The sequence below is a fragment of the Aythya fuligula genome, chromosome 3 (assembly GCF_009819795.1).
Source record: "Aythya fuligula isolate bAytFul2 chromosome 3, bAytFul2.pri, whole genome shotgun sequence".
In the NCBI taxonomy this organism is placed as follows: Eukaryota; Metazoa; Chordata; class Aves; order Anseriformes; family Anatidae; genus Aythya; species Aythya fuligula.
Window position 1 is genome coordinate 41897105 of NC_045561.1, and position 22600 is coordinate 41919704.

Here is a 22600-nt window from a genome sequence, read left to right on the forward strand (position 1 = left end):
TGTTTCTCTTTATTACATACAAATTCACTATCATACACTGACAGGGACAGCTGGTCATTTTTCCCCAAAGAGGAATAAATCTCTTTAAAATGCACACGTACCCAGAGGAATCAGCACATATGGGGCCCGGACGTTATGGGCTGCTGCATCCCACTGGATGCTGCTAAGGCAAGCAGGAAAAACCAGATGCTCAGCGGGGAAAAACAGATTCCTCATTACACTGCACACATGGGTACTCAGGCGGATGGTACTCACCTTTCTGCTGTGACTTTTTTCCTTCTACAATCCTGCTTTGAAAGGATAAAAACCTGCCTCCAAGATTGCTCCAAAATATTTCGGGCTGCTAGCAGTGATCTATTCTCAAGGTTTGAAGACTTATTTTCTCCTTTTCTTGCTGTGTTTCCAAGCCCTTCTGTTCCTCCCAAGGAAGGTCAGTGCCTGTGGTGCAGAAGCAGACTTTGTGGAAGCCCTTTTCCTCCCTACAACAGAGGTTCCCACTGCACCACTAGATCTGAGTCACGATGAACCACAGAGCCATGGAACAAGGAACTGGGCTCAGAAACAGCAGCAACGCACAGGCAACTCTGTGAAGTTGCTCTTGCCACAACTTCTAACTCTGGCAGCTCCTACCTTGGAGGAAGCAAATTCATTTCATGTGCTGAAGCACAGACAGACATTGTCTGGCATGCCATTATTTGGTATAAAGTCGCTCTCACAAGCGAGAAAGAAGAAACAAAGCCACTTGCCCAACAGGTCTACCCTTCCATCTAGGCAGAGAACAAGAAAATGAAATTAATCCTAGGCAGACAAAGTGGAGAAGAAACCCCTTATCTGTCTAAAAAAAAAAAAAAAAAAAAAAAAAGAAAAAGAAAGTTGAGCTTTCTAACTAGTCAGATCACAAAACAAAAAGCAGGCTCCTTCTCTCACCTACAACTTGACCCTCACAAAAACTTGTAGCAAACTCCTTTGAGGAAGCTGAGGCAAAAGTCTCCTCAAAACACAAACCCAGCTGTGGGACACTGCTGAAAATGACACAATCACATTATCACAGCTTGGGCTGTGGTCTGACATTTGAGATGAAATTTGGAGTTTCCCTCAAAAAGCCCTTGTGGCAGAGGTAGCTGGCTGTGTGGTCAGTCACTCTCCCTGCAAATAGACTGGGGAATTTCCAAGGGCAGGGTCTTCCGCAGATGCCAAGAAGCATCTGTGCATCTGCTCCTCCACTGCAAACTGCTGCAGTTTTTGTGAAGGTGACTGAAGCCTAGCACAAAGAAAAAGAAAAACTAATGGATCATTAAACAAAAGAACTACGATTAAAAACACAGGACACCATGCTACCTTCATCACATCTAGCTATAGTAGCAGCAGTGGTGCCAGCACTGCTTTATTCCAAGAACCCCATAACTGTATTTTGGTTCTTCTCAGAATGTAGTCAGAGAAATTTCCTACCACAGAGTTTTAAAATTCTGCGTTAAGCTTTAGAAAAAAAAAATAAAATCAGAGCAGTTTGAAAGGGCCCTAAGTCAAGCCAGTAAGACTAATACTCAGGCTGACCTGTGCATCCTCTTCATGTCATGGGAAATGATTCTTCACTGATCCAAATAAAGTCAACATGAGCAGGCCTGAGGGGAAAACTAAAGCTGTCAGAAGTCTTGAAGACTCCCATGCCCAAAGCTTACGACTGGGACACAAGTGAACAACAGGAAGAGCAGTTTCTGGTGCTGAGCAGCACTTCTTCGCATGGCATATTCCATATGTAAAAAGTGGTTTTCAATTCCCACAGACCCACAAAGCGGAATTAACTGAACAACTGAGGTGACTGAGGGCTCAACTCTTCTTCACTTCTCTTACCTGATGATTAAGCCCTAGCTCTGGTGGTCACTACACAAGTTATCTGCTCTGTCTGTGCATCTGACAGCTCAAGATGCTCATTTCAATATGCACGTTTGTAAGAGGGAAACAAAGGGAAAGAATAGCTCTCTTCTCAGTCATCCGTTTTAACGTTATCCTTTCTGTGGACTTCCAATATTTTACAGCAATACGACATGTAGGTATGGGGGGTGGGGGAGAGAAAGAATTTCAAGAAGATCAAAAGGAGAAAGGTTGCCATACAAAGTAAGAGACAGTGCAGAGGAAGGAGACCAGAAGCTTTACCTTTTCACACAGCACAAGAGCAGAATTTCAGGATCAGACACATATGCCCACAAACACACGTGCTTATTACATCACTGGTGAAATACAGATTTATCTGGGAAGGCAAAGGACAGTTAGGATGTGACAATCTACACCAGGAGAGGTAAAGACTGGTCAGAAGAACAGAAAGCTTTTCTGTCAAGGAAGCACCAGAGGATTGCTGACACCCTCCAAGAGCAGCACGCAAAATCACCCACCAAGGGAAAGACACAGAAGTAAATTAAGTTGCATCAGAAGGATGCAACAGCAACTTCCAGAGAAGTTGCTGCATAATTATGCAGTGTGCTAAGAGGTCTACTAATCATCTGGTCTTCATGGTCTGATTCATAACACGGCATGGTAATCTCTCAAAATATTCAGGAAAAAATAAAAATTAAAAAAAAAAAAGAGATTATTTTGCCCGTCTAACCAACATCACTTTCAATATGTAATCAAGCATGATCAGAATTGTGAAATCCTGAAAAAGTACAGACAACAAAAAAAGCTCAAAACATCCCCCCCAAACCAAAGTACTCCCTTAAGTAAGGACTTAGAGTATCAGGCATGCCAAGTACAACTCATTTCTCTGCTATCCTCCACACAGACCCATCAAATAGCCAGAAACATTAGCATTCTGTGCACTGTAGTAGAAACTTTTAGATGCTATAAACCCATTTCATCCCTTTGCTCTTTGTATTTGCATTACCCCTCTATTCCCAGAGGATATTTTTAATATGTATGCATTTGCTCAGAAATAGCCAAAGAAAATCTCAAATCATACATTTAAAAAGGACTTTCTCAGACAGCATGCACATTATCTAGCAAACAACAGGTACCTTTTTGGAAAGATAGGGTGCAATTTGTTTTGCTTCTCCTAAATGCAATTCTTTAAAGCTAAGACTTTTGTGGAAAGGCTGGTGCAAACACACATGGCTGTATCATTCAGGACTCTTCAGTAATTTTACAGAGCTTGCTAACCACTAATTTGACTAGGAATTTCAAGAGACATTACTTTGAAGAACAACAAAACGTGTACAAAGCCAACTCTCCTAATGAAAGTTGCCCATTCTGAACAGTGCTTCTACTTTTCCTAACCTAACAAAGGAAACTACATGTAAGTCTTGTTTTCTCCACTTTCCCGAAGAAAACCAACTTCTCTAAAAATAACACCTTCTTTGGCTTTACCAGGCTTTGGCCTCAACTGAAGTTGCTGAATGCTCTGAGTATATTCCAACTAATAAGGTTTTCAATCCCCTGAGCATTTGTATTTCACTTTGAATTAATCTTTGTCAGATGAGCTCCAGGCATCACTGAAGCAGAGTGAACTGGTTGCATAAAACTTCAAGTTCAGTTCCTTCTGCCACCAGCCCTGACAGTGCTATAACAACTAATACACAGTAGAAAATTTCCATAACTGCTGAAGATCCCACACATGCACTGTGGAACAAATTCTTACTAATTAAAAACTGCTCCATGGGAAGGGTGGAAGAAGAGGTGGAGTATTCAAATATTTTGAAAGATATTTAATTGAATTTCTTTCTTTCAAGCAACATTCGGTGCCCAGACAATAGTCCATATGGAACTGTGCGATTTATTTTAAGGATGACATGCTGTAGAGTCACATACATCTGGAGATATGGGTAAAACCAAAAGAAAAAAATGCTAAATGAAACTAAATATGAACATAACGAACAGAAGCATAACAGTCTTCCCCAGTTTTCATTGTGATGTGAAAAGAAACAAAAGGAAAAAAAAAAAAAAAAAAAAGAGAGAAACTGAAGAGACACTGAAAAGAGTAAATCAAATAATTAAAATTGTCTTATTTTATAATTAGAAACTCCACAGTTTCAGAAATACATTTTAACTGTCCCCCTTTTCAGCAAAGTTTATGAAGAGGATTCATTTTGTTACCTTTGCAACCTCCAGGAGAAAGTACTTCACACTTAACACTTAGACCTATTTTTCTCTGATTTCAGTATGTCATCTTGAGTTAAAACACAAACGTGTCACGGCACACACAACACCAGCTGCTCCCACTTCTTGAACACATTTCTAGCACACAACCCCATGCAAGGGAGCTGATCTTTTATACTGCAATTTCCTTCTTTTAGAATAATGATCACACCCTTTAATTTACCAAGGGTAATTAGACCTGTCTTGAGCAAAATGATGATGTTGTATGGTCTCAACCTAGATAAGAATCCCTGTCAAAATGGAAGTTCACATATTTGATTGCACATTAACTGGCTATGTTTTCACTTAGGCCCCCAGTAGCCCTCACCAAAGAGCCCAGGGTAAAGTGTGTAACATTTGTCTTCAAACTCAAAGCATGTTATAGTTACTGACAAAGGCTTTTTGTTTTCAGAAAAAGTCCACCACAGAAAAAAGATAAACAAGACAAAACAAAGGATTATTAATCTTCCTGAAAATAATAATGCTTGACAAGAAAAAAAAAAGCTTGAAACAACGCTCAACCTAATGTCACACTGACTTGCACTCCTCCTTCTGCACATTTTTATCTGGGTAATTATTCTTCATTTAAGATGTTCTCTCACATTCCCTGAAGTTTGCTTTAATAAGTTGCTGTTTAATAACATTAAGGCCAAGAAAAGCTAAATAATTTGTATTTTTATGGTGAGCTGCGAGCCACTCAATATGATTCATTATAGCACAGATTGTTTAAAGAGATGCTTCACATCAGCCCTGCGTTATTCCAGTGCTGAAAGCAATTCATGTACCCAACAAATAATTATGCAAAAGCACACTTTATATAGTACTTTACTGACTAGCACAATGCAGTTGGAATAAAAACACAATATTTTGCAACCCTATACCCAGGAGCTTGTCATTTATAGCCCATCAGTATTGAACGACTTTTGACATAAGCACTGTTCTTTAGTAAATGTGCATGAATAATAGGTTCATTTCTCACAAAGATAGCCCAAACTTTAGAAGACTTTCACGATTTTCCTTTGCAGTGACTCAAAATCATATGGACATTTCCAGATTTTTTTTCACATTATATATCCCAGGACTTAAGAATTTAAAACTAATATGCTGAACTGGCTTAGTCAAGTTTTTAACCTCTTACCTAACATACTGATTTAAGCCAATGCAAGTTGCAATAAGGGCAATTCTGGCTAGATATGGGACCAAAAAAAGAGTTCACAGCAATGGTGGTCAAACACAGGATGCCCAGTGAGGCAGCAAGATCTCAATGCTTGGAGATATTCTAAACTTAGACAGATGGGGCCCTAAGCAACCTGATCTAACTTTGAAATAGTGGTCCTGCTTTGAGCAGGAGTTGGACAAGATGACTTCCTAAATTATTCTATAATATTTTAATGGGCTGTAGCAGACCAAGAAGCCACATCATACACAGAAAACTCCTCCAATTTTATTTTATTCTTTTAATTCACAGGGAGCCACCATTTCCTGCAAGGGAAAGAACCTGTTGAACAGAGTGAAGGGTACACCTTGCTTCTTTGAAAGACCGCATCAGCCAGGTTGTGACATGTTCCTACCAGTTCACTTTTGCTTCTCATTTGAAAAAAACAGTACGCTAGTGCTTCACCAATGGACAGTTGCCAACTCCCTCAACAAATACAACCCACCATATGTCTTTCCCATCTCAGCTCAGTGCTATAACCATCAACACTCTCCACTCTTCCTCTTGCCAATTTGCTTTGTTGCCCTTTGCCAGATTTCTGCATTTTGCATTCCAGGATACATTATGGCCCAGAGTAAGAAATGTCACTGAGCAACTCCCTTCCAGGGTACTGAAGTTCTCAGCAGGTAAGAGCTGGCTTTGAAGCTGCAGGTTCAGATCAAGTCAGGTTGCAATGGACCTAAATGCAGAGATTTCCACTTTCTGAACCAAGGGCCCTAGGCTCCACGTGACTATGCAATAGGTGGGCATCTCCACCATTGCCATCAGGTCACATACAAAAAGCCTTTGTACTTGACAAGAGCACACAACTACCGCCTGAAGTAGGAGATTTAAACTGTTCCTGAAGGCTGTCAAAGATGCCTGACTAAGCATGCTTACTCATGCATGCCAATCTAGCATTTATTCATCCCAATCTACAACAGGGGAACAAAATCTGATTATGGTAAAAAGAGAAGAACCTGATGATCATTGGCCACCATGACACAAAATTTGATCAATACACAAAACTAAAACAGAACAAGGCCCATTCAAAGCATCATTCAAAAAAAAAAAAAAAAAAAAAAAAAAAAAGAACGGAAATTATTTATCTTTATTAAAGTTCTGAACTCACTGCCAATAACGAATGCCTGCTTTCCCTGAAGTCATTGTGTTATTCATGGCACTGGGCACTGGCGAGCAAAGCACTCAGAGAAAGTTGTTCCTGAACCAGTACTAATTAAAGACATCTTTAAAGAATATTCTGAAGAGTTAAGTGCAACTCAAATGTTGCATCAGCAGCCTGAGAGAAAAAAAAAATCTGAATATTCTTTTGTAAGCAAATCCAAAACTAAGAGAAAACTCAAATCAAAGCATGGGTTTTCAGACAGACTGCTCGAGACCTTTTATTCCTCAATCTCAGGAACACAAGTATAAGCAACTATTAAAACAAACTAAACAAGTCAAGAAACTATTTCCCATAACCTAATTTAAAATTTTAAACAAACCTCAAAAGGTTTTGGGATGTGTCCTCTACGAGACGTTCTGCTGACTTAAAAAAAATCTGTATAAATTAGCACGCATGAGCAGCAATTCCTCATGAATGTTAATATAACTAAACTAAATCCAATAAACATGAAGAGAGCAAAAAATTGCAAGCAACATAGCTATTGCTTATCTGGAAGGAATGAAAGTTAGGATAAACAGGGATTTTGTTTTGTCCTGGTGACACAAAAGAAGTAACACTTTCAAAGTTCCATCACCAACATCCCATTGACTGTCAGTAAAGTTTAGGCCCTGAAGCACTTCTATTGCTTTTGTAAATAAAGATGAGGTTATTTCGAAAAGGTTAGCAAGAGTAGCAACTTTTCCATTTAAGAGAACCGTGTGCTGTGCATTTAACTGTAGGTGTCCCAGAAGTCTTCAAGCTCCTTTCCCTGCTACCTCAATTCCACTGTCTGAGCCTAACGCTTATCACAGCAGTGTTTATTACGACTGGAAGTTCACTGAAGCAAGAAACATCTCTAAGATTTATCTGGATGGTGCCTAGTGCATGTTTTCAGACTGCAAGAAACACATTGCAATTACTGCATTATCAAACCAGGGAAAAAAAAATCCAACGGTTAATGAAAATAGCTTAAATTGATGACAGGTATTAACAACTGATGGATTCAAATACTTTCTGTAGGTGGCTCTCTACCATAAAATAATATGAAGTACAAGACTTTCAAATCACTGCAATGTCTTCCTTCCTGTAGAAGCATATTAGTATCTGTTCTTAGAAATTTTCAAGTGTCTGAACCCAGCTAATTAGCTGGCACCATTACCAAGAAAACAACTGGCAGCCAACTCAACACCACACTGGGAAGGTACAAGACCCTTTACATCACTGACAACATATTGATATTTAAATACCTCTTTATTGTCCCCGGAAGATCCAAACTGAATGGAATTTGATAGGAGGATGCTAGCGTGTCATCCACAGCCTTGCTTATTTCCTGTAGTTCTCTCAAAGAAACACAGCCAAGTAAAGCAGTCAGTTCACAGTCCTGTGACTGAATAAGCCTATCTTGTTCCTCAATTTCTCTTCTTAGCTGTTGATCTTTTGCTTCCAATACAGCCAGCCTTGCTCGGAGGTCTTCAATTTCTTTCTGCATGGAACAGAAACCTCAGTTTACTATGGACAACATTAAGGACATTGGTATGTCCCTAAAATAATGTCTTAGAAGCATCTTGAATTAAGGTTGCCCGATTTAGCACAACACTAGATGAGAAGACAGCCTTTTGTTGACATGCAAAAATCCGTACATCTGTTGTGTTTAGAAACTAGCATTTCTACAGTCTGAAACTCCCCACCTGCATTTCAACACCGTATGGCAGGTTCCTCTGCCAAAATCAACTGCAACAGGCACCTTTTCCCTTTAAAATACACCAGTAATTCCTAAGTTAAATACTTCGTTTAAAAAAAAAAAAAAAAAAATCTTAGTTCAGCCATAATCACAGAATCAGACTGACAGCTAAGGTGAACAACCATCTATCCATCCTGCTGCAGGATATCCCTGCAAGGGTTCCTCCAGGCTTCCCATTCAGTATCTGGCACAGGACACAAGTGGTGAACCGCTATCTAGTCCTTTTTATTATTATTTACTTTTAATTGGAAACACAAAATCCCTCCCCCCAACTTAATAAATGACCGAAGCTTCACCTTAGTTGCACTAATCCTGCCAGAAGTTTAAACACCACATATTATGATAGTGATGTTTCCTGCAAAAGCGCGTTCTAATTTCTCCTTGGAAACCCAACAGATGGCTTGCACCCAAGGAACAAGCACTTCATAAAGGAATTTGGGTTTCTGAGTTAATAAAATTATTTAATATATCGTTTTTGGCTCATTTTTCCCAGAATTTGAAAAGGAAATTAAAAAAAAATACAAATAAAAATCGAACTACTCACAATCTAAATTGCTGAACGTCATGCTGGAGAATTTGATTCTATTCCTACATTTCTTACAGTCTTTGTAAAACTTTGCAAGCCATTTAGCCTATTATCTGCACACACAGTCACAGATTGAATGTTCACCATTTTCCATACAACCTAAAAGAGGGGTCTCTGAAGTACTATCTATAGACTCTCAACAGAAATCAAAGCTTATAATTTCATATGACCTTATTCAGTGCAGTTAAAAAAAAAAAATGGGGGGGGGAGAGAAAAAAAAAAGGAAAAAAGGACCTCTTTTCAGGTAAGTAACTAGGCATTACAAAACTGACATTAAAAATTACCACAGAGCTTTTAATGATAATTCACTACTTGATTCTCTATCTGTAAAATTGGCATCTCTTCAACCAAAGACAGTTGCACAGAAAAAATTAAGTGGTTTTGAATCACTCAGATGCCATGCTGATTGATGGTGTAAAAAGAGCCAATTCACCAAAATTAATAAATCTGCATCCAAAAGAGGGTTTGAGCGGTGTACAGTAAGAAGATTTTGGGGCTGAATATCAAGTAATGAAGATAAAATGCTATTTTGAATATCTCAACAAGTACTTCTTCAGCAACGTATGAGAGATCCAGAAAAAAACAGCATGCTTTTATAATTAAAGACTCAAGACTTTCACAAAACATACATACCATGTGCAGGTAACTGATTTTTTTCTTTTTTTGTCTTTTTAAGTGCTTCACTTTGAAACCTTAACATTCTTCAAATGTTTTCAGTGAAATTTAAGCAAAGCTTAGTTCAGTAATGCTCATCTTATAAACAAACATATTTTATGCTTTGTTGCACTATAAAAAGCTCCCTGACTCTCCATGAGTATTACTTAAAACAAGAAACAGTCCCCTGCACATGAAAAGGTTGAAACGGCTCAAAAGAAATCAAGTTATATTAGTGCTGTGCAGTACATACATCAATTATTTTCCACCTTTGTTTTATTATTTACATTTCGCTATAAGAAAATAGAGTGGCCCATGTTTCAACCCACGGGTGTTTGTCAAGGACAGAAAGGTCAGCAGGCCAAAAACATCAGTGTTGTTTCTTTGAGTCTCAAATCAGGCTTTTAGTGTGCACAAAGGACAATTCTGTCTCTGTACTACTAGATTGGGAATACTGCCAAAATCTTAATAAGCCCTACTTAATACAAAGACCTTCATATTCTTTGCAAATGTCGTAATTGCAATCACTGCAATAAGCAACCTACAAGGGAACAGAAAAGGAGATGAACAGAATTTGGTTTTACAAACACACTTTTAGTACTGAAATATTTTTACAAGTTAGATAGCAGAAGCATACAATCTGCATTCACAAAGAAAAAGCTATTCTTCTTTGGAACAGTTCACGTTTACTCTTGAGAGAATGGAAATTTTAGCCAGTAAACTGGAATTTTCTCTCTTTTCCAGAAAGGCCAAGAAACCTTTAAAGTGTTCTTAGGGCAGCCTCCAGGAATGGATAAGAAGGACAACGCCTCAGCATGGAGCAACAGATGATATTTAGCTCACTAAACATAAGCTAGAGTTTTACTTTTTGCATTTGAGTTTAAAACTGGGATTTCTAACATGACCACTAACCGCTACTAATTGTGAACATCAAACTTCACTTAGGGCTTGTGTTGTCCACAAAGTACAGATTGCAGTAAAAACTTTACTGGGTAAATTTGAATATCATCACAAGCTGTATCAAAGCCTTGAATATAAATGCAGAACCAGCAGGACTGAGGCTAGAAGGATAGGGAAAATAGGGCTCAGAATATAATAATAATAATAATAATAATAATAATAATAATAATAATAATAATAATAATAATAATAATAATAATAATAATAATAATTTAAGTTATGTGAGACTTTGGGACAGATTAAAACCTTAACAGACGCTGGAAGCCACCAATCATCACAGGTCAGCCTCTTCTAGAACTTAAAAATCACAAACATTTTGATCAAAAATAGCATGCCTGTAAAGACTGTGGGTAATTTGTCCCTAGTGTCACTATACAGAAAAAAAAAATCACCTGGAGTAAGCATTAAAACATTACCTGGCATGAAATCTTAAGCACAGCAGTTTTCAGATGGATGATTTGATGCAGTTGGCTGGGTATCGAGATTACCAAAACTAGTTTTCCAGACACTGGTAACATTAAACTAGACTATATCTGTTCTTACATGTTTATGAAATAAATCCAAACAATGCAAAGATAATGACTAAGATGGAGCAGTAAATTATCTGAGTATGACTTTGCAATGGCCATCTAAGATTTTTTCACCATTTCTTTCTTCTTATATATATGTTTTTGTTTGTATACACACATATTATTTAACTATTAGATCAAAGGAAGAAAAGTATTAAAAATAATGAGATTTCAAAAAAAGAGCAGAGAAATAAAACTAAGATGTCACACTTCTGAATGTTACCACCAAGATTTAAAAGGAAATGGAGCAAAGACCTATACTAGACAGCAAACTGAGGTTTTTGAAAGGAAAAAACAGAGCTAAACTATGCTTAAACGGCTTGCAGATTTAAAATTGGACAGAAGCCATCTTAAAACATTCCATTTGCCAACACTACCACGTTGTGGCATCATGTATCAGTGTAAAGTTATGCTGGTAAATGCCAACTGCTCCGTGATGATTGCTTCATCCTAATGAAAGGTATCGATCATCTTCCAGGAACAAAAGCTGGTAAATCACATATTGATAATCAAATCTAACCAGAAATGGATCAAAGATTGTGTCTGTCTAAATTCTTTGTTTTCAAATAAAAATTTCTGAAGATTGATGAAAATTAAAAATGGCAAATTAGGACATAAAGAGCACACTTAAAAAAAGATAATGAGGAAAGTTAAAGCATACACACAAGCCACTGAGCCTTCCAGCTCTGCTTTTCTTTAATGAGATTAACACAGCTCCTGCGGCTGCCATCTCCAATCATCACTTAGATTATCAACTGGACTACAGCCAAGGCTCTAATTGCTGCATAGAACAAAGTCACTATTACAATAAGTTTATTTAATTCTGTGCGACAGCTTACAAGCTTTTTCCCACACAGCACTGGTTCACTGAGAGACAACTTGGCAGTTTTGTTACCTGTAGCCATTTCTTTTCTTGAAAAAGCTGCTTTCGTTTTGTGGCCGAAACCTGCATCCTCTCCTTGTACGTGGATCTCAAAAGTTTATGTTCGTTTTCATGCCAAAGCTGGGTTTCCTCATTTCTAACCCTTTGAGGGAGGTAAAGACAAAAGCTAAGAATTAGTGTTATCACTGGGTATTGACTGTTTCAAGATTAAAGAGGTAAGAATGCTGCACGTTACCTTCAGATTCATAACACTCTGCCACCAGAATGATTACATCTTAAACAGATACACAGTCAGTGAGCAAGACATTTCCCTTGGCATATCTTCCTTTATTATATCAAACATTTACACTGTTTTTACAACACGCAGAAGAAGGAAAAAGGAAAACTTGTATAGCTTCAGGCTTCCCCCAGCTACTTCATTTTTCAGAAATTTATCATTCACCGCCTTGAAATAGACAAAACTAAGGCATGTAATTTCCATCAATACAGAGAGAAATCTCTTTCAGACAGAAGTTTAGAAACTTGCCAAAGCCATTTTTTTGCAGCTTCTGTCAGCTTTTGGAACCCACGCTAGAGATCATCTGGAGCGTTTGCTCCACAATGCCAAGTTTTATTTCTCTCTTGCACAGCGAGCTCTTTCAAACTCGCAGTCAGTGGGATTCCTCACAGTGGTCGGTACAGCCCTCAGCTGTAAATCTTTGCATGATTGGACCCCAAGATAATCAGCGCGTTACATTAAGTGTCAAGTTTATAATCAGCCTCTCAAAATGCACCTGCAAACAACGCAAACCTATTTTGCCATGTATGTTTCTGCGTAAAGGCATGCACACTTGTAAGGCCAATGGTGCTTCCATGTCCATCTCCTGAGACAAGTACCTACATTTCCACATGAAGGGTACTGATGCATTTTAGTAGCGTGTTTAAAATAAATAAATAGATAAAACTTTGTCTCAAATGAAGGACATTTTTGAAGCATGATTTCCCACTGTAATCTTACAAAACAAAAACGTAAATGCCACACAAAAAAAACATGCATCACAGGTGGTGTAAGCGTGATTAATCACAATTACAATCTCCATGCACAGCTGTTTAACAATGTAGAACATAAGATTCATGTCTCTTCTGCAGCATCATAAGAATACACGCTTTACTCCCTCTCCAAGTGCTGTACTCCCTCTCTGTGGGCTAAAATGTACTAAAAAGGGCAAAAAAAAAAAAAAACCACAGTTCCAAAATAAATGGCATTATTACTTAAAACAAAATTCATGTAATGATTGTGAATCTTCATTTCTGCAACAACACAGTAAATCAGGCACCCATGTGTGAGGTGCTAGGACATCTGTGTATCTGTGCCTTGCCTTACTGATTACAGGGGCTTCAACCAACCACATTTTCCAGCATTCTTTTTTAAAAAAAAAAAAATAAAAATAAAAAAAAAAAGAGGTAAGGATGCTACATGTTACCTTCAGATTTATAACACTGCACCACTAGAATGATTACATCTCAAGCAGGTATACAGTTAGTGTAGGGTTGTTTTTTTTTGTTTGGTTGTTTAAAGCAAGCTGCATCTTTCTGAAAATTGCATGCAACCGAAATTTCTAAGCAGCTGATCAAAATCTAGAAAATATTACACAACAACCAAGGTTTTCCTGAGAACCCCTTGGAAATCACATATACATCTGCCTGCTTGGTATTGAGGAAACAGAAACAAAATCTCCCTGATCTCACTGAGCCTGTGTCACCACACGAAGCCGGTATTGTTCCTAACCTAAATATAACCAGACTTGGCTTCTACCACATGCCCACAATATCCCACGTCAACTCTGAGTGCATTTACCTAAAAATTCATCTAATAATTCAATCATATAAAACAAAATCAGGGCATGAACGTCAGTCTCATATATTAAACAAATAAATTGCCATACACGCTCTTCATTTAAAAAGTTCTTCATTTGCAAGAAGATGAGACTGGCTTGATTACAGTAAAACTGCAATGTTCTGGTCTTCTGGGGCTAGTCATTTGTTTCATTTTCAAGTTGAAAAAGGACACTTTGGACATCACTGTTTTGTTCTGATTCAAAATGAAAGCAAAGACTGAAGTCTACAAATTTTCCTTGAAGAAGTGGTCCAGCTGTACTATATAAAAATGCTGCTGGAACAGAAAAAAAAAATTAAACTATTACAACTCCCTACTGAAGACGAAGGGTATGCTCGCTCCCATCAACAAAGGAGCCAGACTGCAGACAAGTGGTGTGAAAGGCTATATGAATCAAGCAAGAAAAATAAAAGGTGCACAACAACACAGTCAAACTCAAGCTCAAAGAAAAGAGTGCGTGCAAGACAGAAAAGTGAGGAGCAAGAGGATATTCATCTGACCCTGAAGAATGGCACTGCTCTCAGACCTGTGCAAAGAGAAGAGTTACAGATAAAATCATCAGAAAGAGAGCAGGAAAACTTTCGTAAACGTATACATTATTTGTATTATATACATATAAATATAATACATATATTTTATATAAAAATAAGCAGAGTACATATTTCAAGGAAGCTTTAGCAAATCAATTCCTGTGACACTGAAAACACTACCAGCTCTAAATCCAAAACCATTACAAACTAATGCATAGAGAGAACACATTTTAATGATAAAATACTCTAATCTTTAAGGAATGGTAAAACAGTTTCTTAGAGCCTCAAAAGGCAGGAGAAAATAAGGAGTGAAGTTAGTAATGAAACGTTTCAAACTAAGTTCTAAAAATATAGGCTAAAAATACACTTAAAATCCAATAGATAATTTCTCAATAAATCCTATTACTTGTACTGATTTTATCTAATTTTCATGTATATCAAAAAATACACCAAAATTTATTTTCTGACACGCCACAACCTTTATATATACAAGCTGCCACAATACAAAAGGTTTTTCTTCTTTCATTTGTGCTACAACATTTGAGAATAGCTTCCAACACCTATGAATAATCCTCTTACTTTTAACAACAGTAACCAGTAGCATAGCAGAAGAAAGACCCAGGAATAGAGACAACTTTTTCTTCCTAAACTAACTATCTCCCTTGGGTTATCCAAGGCATCTCACATTCCCCCAATCTTTGAAGTTGTTCTCCCTTCAAGAGAAGACTGAGAAGTTATTTTTGTGACTTTGTACAGTGCAGAGCACATTACTGCCACCTAACAAGTGATGCATAAAAGGAAGCTCCTAAAGATCTATGCATCTCAAAGACGAATCTTTTTACTTTATATTTAAATGTCCTTTCATTGCGTGAAAAGGAGCGTCAGAATTAACTCCATTGGGAACCTTTGTTCAAGCTGCCTTGCTGTCATATACCTAAGCTGCTGGGTCAGGATTCAATCCCACTCCCACTCAACATCAGTCAGAAAAGTTCGATTCGATTCACCATTTCATCATAATCAATCTTTTTGAGGGCAATTCTGAAAGAACTGTGGGAAAAGACGGGGAAGGCAAGTTTTCATAAATGTGCTCCATACTGATATGCTAGAAGGTCCTTAAAAACCTGTATTAAAATTCTTCACAAACTGTATTCCATACTTTAAGAAAGACAGAAGTGTTATTTTACACAGTAAGGAGGCATCAAACTTACCGATCTGCAGCCCAGCGTAAAGTTGCTTGAACTTGGGTAACAAACCTATCCAAAAAATTGCTAATTGAAGGGTGTCTTGAAGGAAGCTGGAATTTTAAAGATTTTTTTTCTTTCTCCAGTTCTTCTAGTTTCCGTCTAAATTTATCAGCTAGAAATTAAAAAAAAAAAAAAAAAAAAAAAAAAGGTTACTGAACAGTGAAAAAAAGGTTCTGCTTTAACCGAAGAAGTATAAGGTTTGATCAATGAGAAGTAAAATCCACATCACAAATGGTCCTTTAACTTTTGATAAAATACTGCAGTCTGTCTTGCTCCGGGATGAATTACTGAGACTACAACAGACAATATCAGATAACCAGGATGCTCAGCAACTTTATTCTATGACAAAGACAAAACTGCAGGCTTCCCAGCACTTTCACAGAGTTTTAATCTGGTAAGGCTCAAAGTTATCGACCATGCTCTTTTCCCAGAGTAACAGCTCAGAACTGAGTTCTCTGAAAACTTCCACTTTTCACTGCTCCAGTTTTAAAACAACCTTAAATGGCAGTCCAGCATCTAAGGTCTGATTTTGACAGTGGCCATTTAAAGAGTACTCTGACTCTCCTGTAGCTCTATAGACTTAGAGCAAACACTTCTCTATATAAGTTAGTCTTTACTTTGTCTTCTTCCTCCGTGTAGAAACCAAAGGAACATGCTTCTACATACAGATAGATATTTCTGGTATGTTTATTCTCTATTTCTATGGTGCACACATACTAGGCAAAAAAAAATCACGAACAGGATAGATAATAAGCCTGGCTGGTCCAAGCCAGAACACCTTTGATGATACATTAGTCAAATCAGAGAGTTTTGAGTTAGTCCACAAATGGAAAACCTTTACAATCCAGTACTTTCCTTGTGACCTTGCTGTCTGCAATCTTGTGTGATTAGCATTCCTTCCCTTCCAGCATTTTCAGTACATGTTACTATCAGAATAACATCCATCTGTGCATGCTTTTTACCGCTTATTTTCTTTCTTTCTCCTCAAAGGGGTTTTAAGAAGAAAGGTGGTTTACATTTGCTGTTTTAGTGAAATGATCCATTTTTACAATAATCTATCATTAGTATCGATCTCCCTTCCGCTTCTGTGGTGATGGGGTGGAAATAAAGACACAGACTGTACTAATGAGGCTAGATCTCCCTAGGCCTGCAGACTGTTCCAAGTAGTTAAACTCATGCTATTATTACTATTAGGGAGAAAAATGCTGCCAGAAGGCTCTAGATGAAATGTGTGTATACTTCTCCTGCAGAGGAGAAACCCCTCTTCAGCACTGGAGGTGAATCACATCTGTGGTGCACTTCTCAGGGGCCACAACTGAACAGATTCTTCCCATCCCTATCTCCACAAGGAAACTGCACAACATAAACTACCAAAATACAGCAGACTTAACGACTATGAAAAGATGAATGACAAACTAAAAAAAAAAAAAAAAAGTAGATTGCTAATTTAGAGGGCAAATAATATAGCTGTATTGTCCACCTTCCTTGCAATATTTCATATAAAGTTGATCAGGAACTTGAATTTGAAGCTTGACTCTTTCCAAGGATCAAAACCACGTGCACCAAAAATAAAGCTCATCCACACAGAAACTTTGCAAGAAGTCCTACCCAGGTATACTCCCCTACCACGCTCAAGTTTGTGCAGGGAGAAAGCCACCAAAGGAACAAGATAAACAATGAGTTAAGTCTTTGTTTTCAGAAGAAGTCAAGTATTTGGCAACTCCAGGCTATCCCTGGGACTCTACAAGGCAGCCTGACATGGAACAACTCAGCTAAGGCCAGACTGTCACTGGGAAAGCACTGAGAGCTATGGTTATCCACAACCACTCTAAGAAAACAGCTATGTATCTGGCAATAATGATACTTCATTTCACATCAGCATGGATATCAATATAGCCATAGATCTGACATGCTCCAAGAGTTTTTTGTTTGTTGTTTTTTTCCCTGTTTAATAGTAGGGTGTTAGAGTGTGCAAACACCTCCTGGTACTCTCAGCCATAGGAGCAAAGGGCAGGCATGCCACAGTCATCACTAGATCTCTTGCAGTTTTTAAATGCATGGTAGATGAGCGCCCTCAAAAACGATGATGAACCACCATGGATCCTACTGCACCTATTGCTCCCTTGGGACTGGAGCTCTCCTGTGTGCACCTCATCGCAGCGGTGGGCAGATACAGCCAGTCCAAACCATGGGCTCAGGGAGCACTATGAGCAAACACACAGCAGTCCTGCTTTCCTCTGTCTGCAAATTCATCTGACAGTTAATTCTGCTGCTAAACAGCGACAGAGCTCAGGGCAGCAACTTGAGGGCTGGCTGAAGTCTCAGTGAGGACAGATCAGAGCTGCCAGCAGAACTGCAGTGCTGCAGTAACTCGCATGCAGACTATAAAACATACACACCGCTGGGGCTATCAGCAGAGACATCTCATGTGCTCATGAACCTTGTAATACTGCAGTGGACAGAAACAGCAATTCTGCAAAGGTCCTCATCTGTTTTCCTCCACTCTACCCCAAATTGAGAAGGGACAGCCAGGCAGGACACTGCTGAATGCTTCTCTTTCAGGTTTGCTCTGGTCAGTTCAGGATTAAAGAAGCCCAATCCAAACACTCAGCCAGCTGTAGCTTGAACTAAAAACACAACAGGTTTACAAACCCTGATGAAGACTAGACATAGATTACCCAAAAGAATCTCTCCCTCCAAGTCAGAAAGGCATCAGTGGTACCCATGCTTGATGGGATCCAAGTTTGGCAATGGGGCAAAATGTTCCAAGCCCCATCGCTACAGCATGGCGCATATCAACTTTCTCCCTTTCTGCTCACCCACCCTTGCTGTTTGCTTTTTCAAGTAAGATTTATGGGAGGAGAAAAGTGAACATAAAATATGTTCACTTTAGAAAGATACAGATATAGAAAGAGATCTGAACAAGGCCTAGAGGGTGGGAAGGAGGTCTATATGTGTTCTGACATAGCAGTGCTGGCTTAGGTAGCTTGTTAGGCACTACCCCAACCATATTATGCAAACCAGAAATTAGGACAACTAACTGGAAATAGTCCTGAGCCTTGTGGAAATGCCTTCAGTTAACTTTCTTTCCCTAGGCCGCGCCATCACAGCAGATGAGGCAGCCAAGCAACTGACAGCAGACAACAGTAGGCAATGGTTATTATTAGCAGGAGAGACAGGTTTTGGACAAGCATGTATTAGCAGGCTCTTACAGATTTGTTTGTTTGTTTTGTTTTAAAAAAGAGCAGTAAGGGAACACCCAAGTTATTGCCAAATCAAACCAGGATCTCTCTCACAGAGCAGTATCATACAGATTTATTCGCTTCAGGTCAGAAGCGATATATATCTGGAGCTGTTCTGTGTATGTAATGTTGAAATAAAAGCTGGGTCATCTTGGATGACAAGGGGCAGGCAGGACCATTCCTTCTTGGGACACCTCTGCAACTCCATTCATCAGCAACTCCACAGGATATGAGGACACAGATGAGAATCACAAGTCCATATTTTGACCAGAAAAATGTATCAGCATTTGCATCTCATGTGGAATTTCAAACACTAATATCAAAAATATCGCTACTACAACCAGAAAAGTAAGAACTGAATTGTGGCCAATGACCACTGACGATCAAAACAAGCAGAAACACCTACTTTTACTCAAATCATTCACTTTTGGGCTTCCTTCGTTACCTGAACAGGATTTATGGCAACTCTCTACAGCTATTCAAAGAGTTTGGACACATGGCAGAACACACTTTCCCTTCCCAGCAGGTATGGCAGCAGCAGCATTTACTGTTGTAAAGCTTCCCAGGCATTCATCCATAACAGGGCATCGCCAAATGGCAGGCTTCAAGGAAGACATAAAGACTCAAGTGCAGAAATAAACTACAAAAAATGGCCTGGGGAGAAGAAACAACTAAATTGCATTTGGGATGGCAGGGCAGGAAAAGACAGGATCATTCTGAGAGATCCATGTGACAGGACTCAGAGGTACTACTACTGTGACTGAAAGATGGGGAATTAACAACGCAAGTTTATACTCGTGCTGTGCTCTCCAAAACCAGCTGCTGGGGGATGTGGAAGACTGGTGTTCTCTGTATCCAGGGCAAGCAGCTGGAAAATATGCACTGAAAAAGGAGCAAAAGGATAAAACCCATCCTACCATACTTCAATTTGTTCTTTGACATGATTATGCTTACGCAATGTTTTTGTGTCCAGTCGTTTCATCCTTCCCAGCCCTAGAAACTGGCTATTTTTGGAAGGAAAACAGATGAGGGACCCCACATGACACTTCATTCTCTCATTAATTCTTGGCTGCATCCTGCTTTATATATTCCAGTCTACACAGAATTCAATTAGCTTCCACTACGAGACATTTCTAAATCATTTGTTCCACTGGTATTTTAGAAGTATTATTACTGGACATATCTGCTTGTCACCTTTCAGATTAAAAGACTGGTTATCCTTACTAGTTATCCTATCGTCATCAGGGATTACACCCCAAGAAGCTCCACCACCACCGAGCTGAATACTGCAGCACTCAGCTTCTGGGCTCCTCTTGTATAAAAGAGCCCCCTCGGTTTGACCTGGCTGATGTCTTCAGTGCATGGAGAAACCAAGACACCTCAGTGCCAGCTGCCGAGCAGGGAGCCATGCAAATAAGGCTTATCTCAGTCCAGCTTTCCATGCTGCAACTCAGGAGAGAACTAGATGAAGCAGAAGTAATGGAAATGATAAAAAATCTAGCAAAGATGACACATGAAAGAGTTCAAAAAGATGGATTTTGTAATCTAGCAAAGATAAAGACTGAGGGGAGCAACTTTCAGTATACCAGGAAGCTGCAAAGAAAGAATTAATAAAATGTGTTTCACATCTACTCAAAACTAGAGTCCTCAGTAACAAACCTGAGTTGCAACAAAGGAGAACAGGAAAAACAGAGACAGTAAAGCATTAAAACTAGCTGCTTGGGAAAGCCAGGAAATCTCTATCAGTGTTAGTTTTCAGGTCAAACATATCTCAGGAGTAGCTCTGGCATAGTTTTTAAAGCTGAGGCCAGCAAAATCAAATGTATGCTCCTGAGACCCCTTTCCACCATATTCTCTAGGATTTTCTAGCCAGGAAGCAGACAGAAAACCTTTGCTATTCTTAAGCCATTAGGCTCAAGAACACCACTTTCTTTTACCCTCATTTTAGACTTTTAAGCATGCTATTTCAACACAGAAAAGACCTTCACAGAATTCTGGAGCTCACTGATGAACTGAGACATGTAAAGAAACCACATGAACTCAAACACATACATCACAAACACGTGCTTAATGCTTTGTTCCTCTATCCCATACTTCACAATAGGTCATCTAACACAGTTTACATGTAAAAAGCAATTCCCTTACTTGAGGAAGTAGCATGATAGACATTTGTTCTAAAATGAAGGAATTTTGGGGTATTCAATACAGACCATTTTACATGCAAGCACTTGGAATAAAGCGTAATTCCCTTTACCAGCCTTTTCACTGTGGTCTGCTACTAGCTTGCCGACTTGGAGCAATCCTATGGATACATTAGACAAAGCTCCTACTTCTGTGCAAAAGCCAACCTTTAAATTGCCTCCATCCCCACTGTTACTGCCTGATGCACTCCAAACATCCCACTCTGCTTGAAGCCAGCCCAGGGTGCAGGCGTGGAAGAGGCAGCCTACCTGCTGTTCTCAGATGAACAGACAGCAGCCTGAGAAATGCACGGTCTCCAAGGATCGTGCTTTGTAACAGCTTTGAGCAAAGGAAGCAATTTCCATAATTTTTAATTGACCATATGAGAACATCTGGCTACCTACCTAGTTTTTACATATTCTAATGTGGTTTTCTATTATTATTATTCCCATGAAGCGCAGTTTCACTTTATCAAAACTATTTATCATCATTTAAAAAACATTTAAGGAGATCATCACAGTGAGGGTAGAACTTCATTTACTACATCCTGCATATATTTACAGTTATTTATGTCTGCTCTTTGCTGATAGGTGGTAAGATGATCAATAGTTTTATTCTATGAGCTGTTGGAGGACATTAAGAAAGCATTTCTTCAGCTGGTTCAACTAGAGAAGACCATTTGATTCTGCCCCACCATTATGTAAACAACCACTTTCTTTCCCTCACTCCCCTCAAAAATCTGAAGGACTTAAAACTAGATTTGTGCACAGTTTGCACGTGAAAATCACACACTGCAATCCTAAAGTCTTTTTCCTAGCTGCTAGGTACTTCCAGAGCCAAGCAGCCTTCCCAGCGTTTGCTTTCTTAAAAACTTGAAAGCTTCCTAGATGACTTAAGTATTTTTATATACTCAGCATCAAAACTATTTTATAACCTATTTTGTACAAGCAGAACTCCCAAGATCCGCCCAGCATCCTGTGCCCAGCTGCACATAGGAACAGACTAAGAAGCAAAGCACAAAGCATCCCCTTACCTCGGTACTGCTTCCTGAGCCTACAGCGCTTGTTGCATGAAAGCCTTCCTAAGCAAGACACTACTCCTCAACCACTGCTTTGAGGGAGGGTAAAGTCACGAGTGGATCAACATTTATCCACTAGAAACTTCTCTTTTCTGTGGTCATGTATGGTTTTGGTCTCCAAAATACGCTATGACAGACAATTTCAAAACGTAATTATGAATTCTATCAACACACACCCCAGCTGATAATTTTAAATCTAAAGTCCAATGATGTTATTAGGTGTTTCTTTTTCTTTTACTGTGAATATGAGATAACATTCCATCTTTGCTTTCCCCATACATCAATAATTGAGGCATTTTTATTTTCAAACTGCACCATTCATTTTTCTGGACAGACACTTACATTAGCTAAAGCAATCCTACAAAGGCTAGGAAGTGAGGAGTCTAACTGGGATCTTGAATGTGACTAAAATGAAGCTAGATAAACAGACTATTAAAGCAAGGCATCCATAGCCCAATTACAAGCATTGGTCCCCTGCAAAATTACTTGCAGGAGAACATGCAGACCAATTAATGTCCAAATACAATATGCAAAGACATATCCTGTGATCAGAAATGAAGGCATTACAAGC

At 38.8% G+C, this 22600-nt stretch overlaps 1 protein-coding gene across 1 annotated transcript in view; it reads right to left on the reverse strand.

The window, feature by feature from the left end:
• The window catches only part of DISC1 (DISC1 scaffold protein), a 200590-nt gene that overhangs the window by 126113 nt on the left and 51877 nt on the right, over nucleotides 1–22600 (reverse strand). The window contains 3 exon segments of the mRNA XM_032183944.1: nucleotides 7733–7968; nucleotides 11891–12020; nucleotides 15493–15640. Coding sequence (XP_032039835.1) covers nucleotides 7733–7968; nucleotides 11891–12020; nucleotides 15493–15640 — 514 coding nt within the window.